This window comes from Malaclemys terrapin, chromosome 14 (assembly GCF_027887155.1).
Source record: "Malaclemys terrapin pileata isolate rMalTer1 chromosome 14, rMalTer1.hap1, whole genome shotgun sequence".
Taxonomy (NCBI): Eukaryota; Metazoa; Chordata; order Testudines; family Emydidae; genus Malaclemys; species Malaclemys terrapin.
Window position 1 is genome coordinate 35,389,441 of NC_071518.1, and position 12,279 is coordinate 35,401,719.

General features: G+C 44.7%; 1 protein-coding gene across 2 annotated transcripts in view; it reads left to right on the forward strand.

Annotated features, from left to right (window-relative positions):
* The window catches only part of GNAO1 (G protein subunit alpha o1), a 315,387-nt gene that overhangs the window by 212,366 nt on the left and 90,742 nt on the right, over window positions 1-12,279 (forward strand). For both annotated transcript variants that reach the window (XM_054048942.1, XM_054048941.1), the window contains exon 4: window positions 1,869-2,029. In XM_054048942.1, the coding sequence (XP_053904917.1) occupies window positions 1,869-2,029 (161 nt within the window). The remainder of the gene's footprint in view (window positions 1-1,868; window positions 2,030-12,279) is intronic.

Below are 12,279 nucleotides of genomic sequence, written 5' to 3' on the forward strand. Positions count from 1 at the left end.
ATACAACTTGCACCTCCGGGCTCTTGAAGTCTTTAGCATCTCTGCTGAGACTGCCAATCTGGCTGGATGTTTTGGGATAGTGACACCTGTTGATTGAGAACTAGATTTGGGCCGCCAAACAGGCATTGGAGGGCTATGACTTTCGGTCACTACTGACATAGGTTGGATCTGAACAGGTGACCTAGCAAGGAAAAGCTCTAATAACGCAGTGCCAATCCCCTAGGCTATTCAGTCCCCTTTTTGTGCTGCTAAGAAGGGTCCCTCTCAGAAGAAGTGCTCCAGCTTCGGGGGGATGAGGCAATTGATGACAATTAGTGAACTCGTGTTTAGAAGCAGGCAGCTGATGAAGTTTAACAGTGAACCTAAGCAGTTTCAGGGCACTCTGGGTAGGAGATGTTGGCCCAACAGCTTTAGGAACTGTCCAGTTGGCAAAGAGATCAGACCACACATATGAGCCGGGACATAAAAACCCGCATGTTAATGAAGAACTGCAGGTGCTGCGTCCTCTGTTCTTGTTATAGACTATTGATTACAGGGGCACGTTTACAGAACAAGTTATGCCTCGGTGGACAACTTTAGAACAGAGAACAGCAGCAGCAAACGGCACCCAAGCGGACGTAAGTGCATGAGGGCTCTCTTAGAGCAGTGGTTTCCGATCTGCTGCACCAGTACACCAGATTGACGCCTCAGCTGTACTGCTCAGTGCCACCACTGAACTATGTGAATTCTTACTTCCAAAGCCTTGTAGCTCCTTGCCAACTCTGTTGTGGGGATAGGTGTGCACATGGCGGGATGGGATGGGTAGTGAGAGAGCATAAGGACTCGGCAAATAGGCTCATGAGAAAGTAGACTTGGAAGGATTAGTTTTTTATTGGTAAACGGAGATAAATATCTATTTCACAGAACACACAAAATAATGAAAAAATATTTCCATTGATGATCATCTACATGCACAGATATTCAAAGTAAGAAAAATGCTGCTTGAGAACTGAGTTTGATTTAAGGCTATTTACTTTGTGTATTTTGGCATATGATGTGGACAATTTGTGTTTTAATGGTTATGAAGCTGCAACCTTTTGAATCTCAACATCTACTGTCATTAAATAATTATTGTCTGACACCCCCCCTCCATAATTATCCACAACTATGAAAATTGAAATCAATAAAAATTGGGGGGGGAAGATTAATACCCATAATTTTGCACAACCGTGAAATTTAAATTGATGAAAACTGAAAAAAAAGATTAAAAATAAACATCAATATTATCCATCAAAATTACAAAAGAATGAAAATTGAATTCTGCCCAGCCTATCAATAATGGAGGAAGAAGAAGGAAACCCTTAGTGAAAGGGAAAGAGGAAGAAGAAGTAGACAAATCTGAAATAGTCTAATAGGCTGTATTTTACTTATCTTATCATACGATAATCCTCTTTACTGTGGTGGGGTGACACATGACTAAACAGAATTTGGCCCAGCCCATACCTCACTTTACTGGTAATTTACATGCATACGTAACTGCACTGTATCCGGTTTATTTGTGTTGCTGAATAGCCCATGTGATGTACATACATTGTACATATTGGTCCATTTGCTAATTGGACATACTTCGCTACCATAACTTTGCATAATGTGAATTGTGCAAATATGTACTAGGAGACCATCACTTCCTAATGGCTTCTTTGACACATCCTCATTCCGGCCACTCTACTGGATGGCTCTGCTATGAATCCTAAAACATGAGTCAGAAACATGTGGGCTCTTAGCTGAGGACTCTCTCTATTATTTAGGAGTCTCAAGGAGAGGACAATTCTCCAGTTCCAGAATACATCTCAGCAACTCATGTGACCTGTTGCTTCTTTCCTCTCTAGGCTGATGCTAAGATGGTCTGTGATGTAGTAAGTCGAATGGAGGACACAGAGCCCTTCTCTCCAGAGCTGCTGTCAGCTATGATGAGACTCTGGGCAGATTCTGGAATCCAGGAGTGCTTCAACCGGTCCCGGGAATATCAACTTAATGACTCTGCCCAATAGTGAGTATCCCATTCCAAAGGTTATTATATCAGAAGGAAAGGAAATGTTGCATTTGGGCTCATTAAACTTTGGTCTGAAGTGTCCTTTAAAATGCTCAGGTATGTCTTGGCAATGACTCTGTTGGGGGTGTTGTTTAAAGATTGGGATGAGTGTTGTGTCCAAGCTATTAACGTATCATGCAGAACTCCGATACAGATCTAATTCTGATCTATCCGGAGCTAGTCTCTTGGCCCAGAATAGCTCACCCCAGGGCTTGATCATGATGTTATAAAGGGAATGTCTCAAAGCAGGTTGCTCCATACACTGATCTAGTGGATCCGCTCATGGGGATAGTTGACTTCTGGACAGTCTGATAGATAACAGGACAGTTTGTTTACCTGGTTAATAGGACAAATTGTAGCACAATGTAGTTGATTCAATTTCCACTTCCCTAACAGAGCTCATTATGGTGATAGGCCTCCCAGAAATTCAGAGACAGACAGACAGATTATAGTAAAAATAGGTGAACTCTTTGCTGTTACAGTGGTGTTGGTTTCCTTGTGTTATTAGTATTATTCTTAACAATGCGCTCAAGGTGCACAGTTAGGAATCAGATCCAAGTTTTCACAAAGATCACAAGTGTTCGAGTCTAGGGTCTTGGTTCACCTCATTCTGAAGATAGGAGGGCCACCAACAAACTTCTAATCTGGACCTACATCTAGATATGAATTTCCCAGAGTTTGGGTGTGTTCATTTGATGCATTTTGGCTTGGACCCAGCTTTAATTGTTATCCATCCAACACTAAATCTGTCGGCTTCTACCTAACGATTGATGCTAAAACAACTTCATTTTGCAACTTAATCAATGATGCTGTTTGGGTTGTTTAGCTTCTGTGATAAAGCCTGAGATCAGAATATAGATCAGAACTTTACACCAAAATGTTGGGATTTCAACTGATCTCACTATGTTGTATCACGGCATAACGATGCAGTGTGATCAGGCGCTTACCCATGTCAAGATGGGAACATGCAAATATTGTGATGTCATGACCCGGCATCCTCAGATCAAGATGCAATTATTTTGTACTCCAGAATGAATGTAGGGGACTGGACTAGATGACTGGAGGTCCCTTCCAGGCCTGATTCTATAAATAGCAGGTGACCCTAACATTATGCCAATTCCAAATATTTATTGTATGGATATTCACATTTAATCTATTTCACTAACAATAAAACAGCCATTTTTGCCAACACAGACTTTCATGATTCTCTGATTACGGCTGTGCTGGCCAAACCATTGGTGTTTATGTTAGATAGATAGATAGATAGATAGATAGATAGATAGATAGATAGATAGATAGATAGATAGATAGATATCCTCCATGGAAAAGTACCAGTAGGAAAGTATTCCTGTATTTTCAATCTTCTTTTAATGCTGTTTAGCGGCTGGAATTAAGGGGGAGTCGCCCACACCAAATGACCAGCACACTCTGCAGAGTCCATCAGCTAGTGGTCTGTGAACCGACAACAGATTGGGAATCTCTATGCTATATTTTCAGCAAGGATTGTATTACAATCACAGCCAATCAGCATTCATTTCAATGGAAGATGTGTGACTAACTCCTCTACAGTGCTTTGAAAATCTCCAACACACCCACACGCACAAACACACAGAGTGTGAAAGAGAGAGAAGGAGGAACTAAAGAGTGGAAGGAACAGAAGAATGAAGGACTGATCCTGCAGCCCTTACACACCGGAGTACCTCTTGAAGACGATGGAACTACTCAGCTAAAAGTTGGAGGATCTAGATCTCTAGGTCAGCAAGGCGCGCTCATGCACATCAGCAGGGCCGGCACAACCTATTAGGCTACCTAGGCGGTCGCCAAGGACGCTACAATTTGGGGGGCGGCGACCGCGGCGGTATTTCGGCGGCGGGACCTTCCACTGCCTCTGTGGGGGGCGGCATTTTGGGGTGGGACCTTCCGCCGCCTAGGGCGGCAGAAAAGCTGGCGGCGCTCCTGCACATCAGTCACCAGTGAAGGAAACTCGTAGCTTTAAAGGCCTTCACTCTTTCTCTTCAGTTGTCCCATCTGCAGCTACTCTAGCCAGATAAAATCCTCACCTCTCTCATAATACCAGCTGGGGACTGCGTTGTGGCTGGAGAGTTTTTTCTATGAATTCAGCATTCCCTTTAGTTTAAACAGCTAACCCAATGAAGTCTTTTGCATTTTCAGATCTGTTGCCATTTAGGAGTTGCTGATGGTTTAGTCACCATAAGCAGAGATCCTGTCATAGGACAAGGACACTGTAACATTTCTGGTCCTCCCCTAGGCCCTGGTGCACTGTGCCAGATGGTACCACAAGTGACAGTTCAATTGGTTCTTATTAACCCTCAATGAATCTCTTTTTTAAGGGCACATTTTTCATTTAACCCTTGAACACCTTTTTTGTTTCATTTTTTAATGTAGCGAATAATGGCTTTAAATCACCAGCACATACAGATATTATTTCCTTTTAATGCAGAGAAGGATTGACTCCAAATCAGATCCGAATCTGAACTTCCCCAAAGTTTGCAGGTGTTTGGATGCAGTGATCCGGGGACAGTCTTTTGGTTTGGGCCCATCTTTGTCTTAAACATGTAGCCTGGTATCGATGTAGCAGAACAGAGTTGACATACAGAAATATGTTTCAGATGCCAGAGTAGTCCAAGGCACTTCTGAACCCACTGAATTCTATACTCGAGTGCAGTCATTATATAGCATAGCAGCCTGTATGAGTGGAATTTTCCAAAGCACTCATGTTGGCCTAACTCTGTTCCCTTAGCAGTCCAGGGTAGATCTCCCACTCAAACGCCGAGAGTCCCAAGCTATCTGTCCAACTTAGGCATTTCAAAGGCGCTATCCTCTCTATGCTGTTATGTGCGCCGCAATCCCTCAGACGCAGCCCTAGCCATTACCATCTGTTTTATTAACTGAATGGATTAGCCAGGGCACAATGGTTGTCCCCTGCTTTTTTCTACATGTACCAGGAAATCTCTTACCGTCTACATTAGCGACCTCCCTAGAATCTAAGCCACTGGAAAAGTAACTGCCTCATTATGTTATCCACTGGCCAATGCAGAATTGTTCCCTATATCACGGCCTCTAGTGCTTTGTCCAGGATTGTGTTAAATAACATAAGCTAGGAGCCTCCTCCTGCTTCCCTTGGGAGACTAATCCACAATCTAATCAATAGCACAGAAGAGAGAGAGAGAGAGACACACCAGCATGGGATTTTTTTAGCCTAAATTTTCCTATGGTTGATTCCATCCCAGTACTCACAGATTGTACACTCTTGTACTGCCCTAAACACGATGTGCATTTGCAGTTCCTCCTCTCCATCAAAGATGAGCAGAAAAGATCTGGGTTTCTACATCTAACTTATACATATCCCTGCATAGGGCTTTTCCAAAGCGTTTTGGTTTGGTTTGTTTTAAGTCTATACAATCAGCCTGTCTTTATGGAGGGTCTCACACGCATGCTGAGGAAAGTGGGGGGAAGTTCTGATTGCAAGGAGGAAAATGAGAGAAATAACTGATCCTCTGTAAGGGGCCTCTGGTATCTTAGATAGCATCTTCCATTAAGAGTAAAGCAATAGGCAAAGGAGTGAAAGGGAAGGACATTAAAACACTGCAAATGCTTCTGTCATTTGGTGGTGGCTTTTTCATCTGTCTCCAGGCAAATTTATTTGTGGATTGACTGCTGTATCCCTAATCACCTGCTTTTGGTTTCTTTCATTCCCACTCCATCTCCTTGTCCTCCCCACCACCACTTTTATTTTTTTAATCTTGATGCCTCCGAGCTACGGCGACCCCTGCTCAGAAAGAAAAGGCTTGGGCACTCCTCGTGTCTTTTTCTTGTACAGCAGGACACCTTCAATTGGAGTGTATTTGTAGACCCACATTTGTGCTCAAAAATCATACAATAGGTGTTTTCCTTTGGGATTCTTTAATCTGTGACTTCGGATCAGATTATAAAAGCGAAAGGTCTTTCCTCTCATCAGATTCCTAACTAGGCAGGTTCACTTCGGGGAGCTGCACGGGAAGAACCTGATTTTCAGCACACACGACTGGGTGCCTACTTCTGAATGTCCCTATGGGATGTGCGCACACAAACTGAGTCCTGAAGTAGCACATGCTCTTGGCTAGATAGGTAAGAAGATGGGCAATGGCACATACAGTAAAAGGCCAGAATCCATTTCAGGTGGACACAGATATACAGGTTATTCTCCTCCTTATTCCAAAGAAACAGAACAATCATCAGACATGTACAATACAAAGATGTATTGACTTTTTAGCAACATGCCCAGCGGCTATTGACACCTTAACATTCCAGGGTCAAGAACTCTCTTGGCAATGAATTTTGGAAATGTTACACTGAGTTCAGAGTAAAATATTGGCATCATGCTTACGGCCTCAGCTGCACAATCCTCCAGAGAATATTTTCAGCTCCGCTCTCTTTGAAGGGGAATCTGCTTGACATATTGGTATAACCTTCATTCCAAACTATTACTGTACCACATACGCCAACCAACCCCTTGTATGGAGAATGCAGAGGTGTTAGAACATGCTGCAAAACGCTGCTAACTTAAATCATTGTATAAGGAACAGAAGGAGTCGAGCGATCTCTTGAATGGCAGCCTAGTGATTACGCTGCTCTAAAAGAACCCCAGAGAGGAACCAGGACATACGGATGGCTGCTAACTGCCTGTTTTCCCAAGACAGCTCCCATATTGGTGAGCCTGTTTAACATCCTTCAAGCAAGACTTGCAGAACACTGGAACAGTTCTGTAATATCTTCCTAGTCATAGAATCATAGAATATCAGGGTTGGAAGGGACCTTAGGAGGTCATCTAGTCCAACCCCTTGCTCAAAGCAGGACCAATCTCCAACTGTCAAGCCTGACCTTAAAAACCTCTAAGGAAGGCGATTCCACCACCTCCCTAGGTAACCCATTCCAGTGCTTCACCACCCTCCTGGTGAAAAAGTTTTTTCCTAATATCCAACCTAAACCTCCCCCACTGCAACTTGAGACCATTACTCCTTGTTCTGTCATCTGCTACCACTGAGAACAGTCTAGATCCATCCTCTTTGGAACCCCCTTTCAGGAAGTTGAAAGCAGCTATCAAATCCCCCCTCGCTCTTCTCTTCTGCAGACTAGTCAGTGCAATATCACCGCAGACTGCAGTTCCTAGAATGATTTACAGAACACCAGTCCCGCCTTGTTAACCTTCCACTGCGGTCATTGGTATGTGTGCAGATAAGATAAAAGTAGGCTGCACTGTCCCATCAAACTCAACTCTGCCCTGGATGGACCAACTCCAGGAGTCAGAGGATAATTTATTCTCAGTGCCTATTCCACAAGGGAGCCGGCTGTGATGATGGCTTTTGTGGTGTTGAGGAACCAGCCTGAGATCCCTCAAGCCCCAGAGCCACGCCGTTTCATACTAACCCCGAAAGGAAAGCATTGAGAGGAGCATATGTGAAAATTCGTCCGGTGATTACGCTGTGGGAAGCTTCCTTCCAATCTCCTCCCCCACCTCACTGCTTAACACCACTCTCCTCCCCAGTCCCCTTAGAGACCATGAAGCTTTAACTAGGTTGCAACATGTGCACATTTCCCCATCACCCGGCTATCTTCTAAGCTAGCTAATTTGCAGCGCATTGGAAAATGGAGCCTGATCTCTCCATTATTGCTCCCAAAGGCCTGGCCCTGCTGCACACAGCCCTGTCAGATGCAGCAGAATTTCTCGTTGCCAGCTCTATTTGTCTTGGTTGCTTGGGTTCCCTCCCCCACACGTCCCTTTCTTCCATCACACTGGGTTACAGAGCCTTGGATTAAGCAAAAGGAAGAGGGGACAGCACATGTCTCAAAGGTCACCACACATGAACCTTAGCAGAGCTTATCACCCTCCAGCGTTCCATCCCCTTCCCTTCCCGTGCTGCAGCTGGAGCCAGCCATTATTAAACACAAGGTCACACAGCTGCTCTGACAAAGAAGGCTGGTGCTCATAGCGTAATATACTCTGTCCCCGAAGCAAAGCCACTGACAGACAAGGGGCTAGAAAAAAGGACTAATAGGGCTGAAATTAAGAGAAGGACAATTTAGAGTTGACTATCAAAAAGAATTTCCTAACAGAGAAGTCTGTTAGATTGAGCAACAGTCGCCCAGTGGAAAGGGTGGATGCCCAGTGCCGATTTGTGGATAAAGCACTGGAGAATGCAGTGGACAATCCCACGCTGGTAGGTACTCCATAGGTCTTTGTCATCACTAACTCTGATTCTAAGGATCCAATGATTATTCCTCAGAAAACTCTCTCTCCTCCTCTCCCTTCCCCTTCAACACTGATTGTTGGATCCTCCTTTTTCCTTAGCCCATCCTCTGTGGTGGATGGACTAGGAGGGAGGGTAATGAATCCTGCTGCAGACATGAAAGTAATGGAGTGTTGCTAGGGACACTAGGGCAGAGGCTGAACATGGCTAGAAGATGGATATTCATTTCCATTTAACACATCAGGTCTAATTTACTGCTTGTGTAAGTACCATTCTTGTGCTTTATTACCCCTGTACAAGTGCCACGTGCTTTGGGACTGGGTAGCACTGTGAAATTAGTTTTACCAGCAAAGTAAAGATTCAGCTTGGATGACTAGCTGGGCACTATAGCTTTACACATAAATTCCAAGACAATGCACATTTTAATGCCCTCCGATTACTAGAAGGTCCTCTCCGATTCAAGAAAGAAATATTATAGGTCATGTTTTCCCATTATTATTCCCATCAGATGGGCAGATTCCATTTTTTCATCACATTTGTCCATTAAAATGTGCTTGACATGCTCCCTCCTCTGTCTATCCCATCGCTCAACCTCACTTAGGTTTAATTGGAAGGAATATCAGCGTAAGTGAACAATCCAATTAATTGGGGTGAGTCTGTTGAGCTATTTATTGAACAATCCACCTTTACACCTTAGGCCACAAGTACCAATGAAACCAAAAGGGATAATTTGCTGCATTACTCAAGTCGGAGCTGTAGATACCGTTTAGCTGGATTTATGGCTTGACTTATCTTTGCTTGCAAGTAAATATTCCTGCCTTCGGTGCTCAAGTTTGAATGTTAAGCTCCCTACATGATGAGCAAAACCAAGCCGCCCTATAAAACTCAGATCGCCAAATGCAGTTGATTGGACCAGTATTGCTCACTGCCGTTTACTTCAGTCAGAGGTGAACAGACTGCAGAAGGGGAAAGCTCAATCAAGTCCAGAGAAGGCCGATGTGGAATAACATTGTTTGTGCCTTGTGAGGTAACTATGGCTCCAATTCAGAGGTGCTCAGGCTCCAGAACTGTCACTTACCATGCGCTTGTGCAGTGTCTAGCAGAACGGGGTTGTGATCTTGGCTGAGGCATCTAGGTACTCTCATAATACAAGTCAATAATATTAAGTACTGTAAGCTGGGAGACTAACTCAGCAGGAGGGGAAGTTACCATGGCAGTCAGCAAGGTCTTTTCCTTGAGAGACATCGCTTATAATATGAGACTAGAATAAGTTAATTTAAACAGAAATGGAAATGGGAAGGTTTCTGAGCTTAGGGTTGAATCCAGTCCTAAGGGCCTACATGTGGCGCCCAGCTTCCCAACAGTATCCTCCCATCTCTGTCTCCCAAACAGCCCTTGCCTTGAACACTGGTTCAAGGAATAGTGAAAGTTGAATTCAGGTTCACCCTACTTCACAAGGGAGCATGGAAGGGCCTGGCACCATGGCACAGCTATGTACCTGGAAAGAGCTGTGTAAGGTCCGTCTTGTTAGCTTCAGAGAGCGACGCCGTGATGCAGATACTTTCCCACCCTGGCTTCCCTGGATATATGAACATTTATGGATTAATTCTTTTCCTGGCACTCGGCAACACTGAAAGAGCAGCATGTAAGAGGCAAGAACACATTGTAATAAACCTTTCTTGCCATTTAGACAACTCAGCTGAGTTACACCATTGAGCTAGCATTGCTTTGGATACCTCCAGCACATGGGCAAGAATTCTCTGTAAAACAGGATAACTGCCCAAGTAATCAGATACTGTGACACACCTGCAAGATTTACAACAGAGAAATCGCACTAGTTTATCAGAGCTCAGAACATATCCATGATGTCTAGTGTCCAAATGGTATCCGAGTCTCTGCAAACAACTGCCGTTGTCCAAGGGTTCATCTGTCTTCTCAACTCCCTCCCTTGAAGCTACTGAAAAATCAGATTTAGCCATATGAATGACAAGACAGAAAAGCCAGGGTAGCAGCGAAAGGGCCCATTTTCACGAGAATGAATCTAGGAGTAGAGAGGGCTTGGAAGAGGGAGGAAAGAGAATATCCCTCATTACCCTTTGCTTCCTTGGTTCTCCACTTTTCCCACTTTATACATGACTTTAGTGCTTTGTGACAGGCACAGGATTCACAGCCCTGGAGGCAGAGGTTCTCTATGTATGCACAGAGCAGATACAATAAGGACAGCAGCAGAGCAAGTGTCTTCTACACCAACCCAACAAAATGCTTCAGCCCTGAGCCAGAGGAACCAGACTCCAGAGCCCTTTAGTTCAAACTCCGCTCACCTCTCTGCTTGGACTTCCAATAAGTTTGCCAATGAGCACCTAATGTAACGGTGGATTTTGTGACAGAGACTCTTGTTCAATACTAGACTGAGGCCCACCAACCAATTTCACCTAAGCCACTCTCTTTCCAGATGAAGGCACTGTCTGCCTTTCCCTTTGAAATTCCATCTTCCCTGTTGTGAGCATTGTATGTGTGTGCTGAATGTAGCGCGGCATTGTCCTTGAGTTCAGGGGCATCATGGACAGTCTGGTCCAGTCTTCCTGAGCTGGTAGAATAGTGGCTTTGGCACAACGTCTCAAAGCCGGAAGGGGTTAAAACAAGGGAAGAGTGGAGAGATGTAGATAACTCTGCCCATCTTTCCCCCATCCCACCCCCAAACAAAACACCAAACAAGCTGGTGACCAGCACTAAGAAATGTCATTTTCTCTGTTGTTGGCGTTACCAGACAAGAAGCTGAATCACAGTAGGAAGGGTTAGAAGCCTGCAGTGCACTTAGTCTATGCCAGACGCTGACCGGGCGGGAAATCAATACGCATCAGATGTACCCATTTCTTATAATGATCCCATCTGTGCTAATAAACTGCAGTTTAGGTTGTGTCAGCAATTCTCATCTAAACTGTCTTCAGACGCTTCCAACTCAGCTCTGAAACATTCATGCTGAGAAGGATCTTGGAACACGAGGTCTCCAGGCTACTGAGTCAGCCAGAATTCCTCCTGGGGACTCACAACGGAGACAGGGCAGAGCAGGATCTCCATCATGCTTGGAGGGGATTTACTACATTCCCTAATACAAGCCCAGCCGGCTCTGTTGGCTGTTGCAGAACAGAGGCTGGGGGCATGACCCTGCTTTCAGCCTACCCTTTTCGGCTCCCTTTTCGGCCTTGGCAGTCACAGGGAAGGGCATGTACTCTGCAGTCAGCTCCTGGCAAGCCCTTTCATGAGGTGGGTGGTCTGTCAGGAGAGGAGAAGTCATTTGCAAACTTATTTCCTTGAGTGGGCTCTTCCATCCATCCTTTCAGAAGCACAGGCACAAATCGTTTTCACAAAGGATGACCCAATCAGATGGACTCCTGCTGGCCTCATTAATAAAGGAGTTCATTAGAGCAGCTGCCTAAAGAGAGTAAATGGCAAAGCAATGTGGTAGGACCTGCTTCTTTAAGCTGGCAGATGGCTCCTGAATTTTTAGGGCAGGTGTATTCTACATGCAAAAGCCATCTTGTGTCTTGACTGCAAAACAAGGTGTGTTCTTAACTCGGGTTAGCTAACTCTGGTTAAACCACAGGGAAATCCCAGCAACCCAGCTTTTAACTCGGGTTAGCAGCTCAAGTTCAACCCCAGGCTCCTGTTATAGACCTTAACTTTAGCTGCTAACCAAAGCTACGATTAGCTAAACACGAGTTAAGGACCCATCTTTTATGTGCAGTGCAGACAGATTTCTATGTGAGACGTGGCTAAGCTGACATCACCCTAGATTAATCGCTAGCTTCCCTGAAGAGAGGACGCTCTACCTGTGTGGGTTAAAGGAGAGGTATTGATAGGAGCTAAAGTTATCACTGGCTAGAACAGAATTCCATCACTTGGGGCTCTGCATTCTGTAGCAGGGGATACCAAATTCACCAGCCAGCACAACAGAAAGGT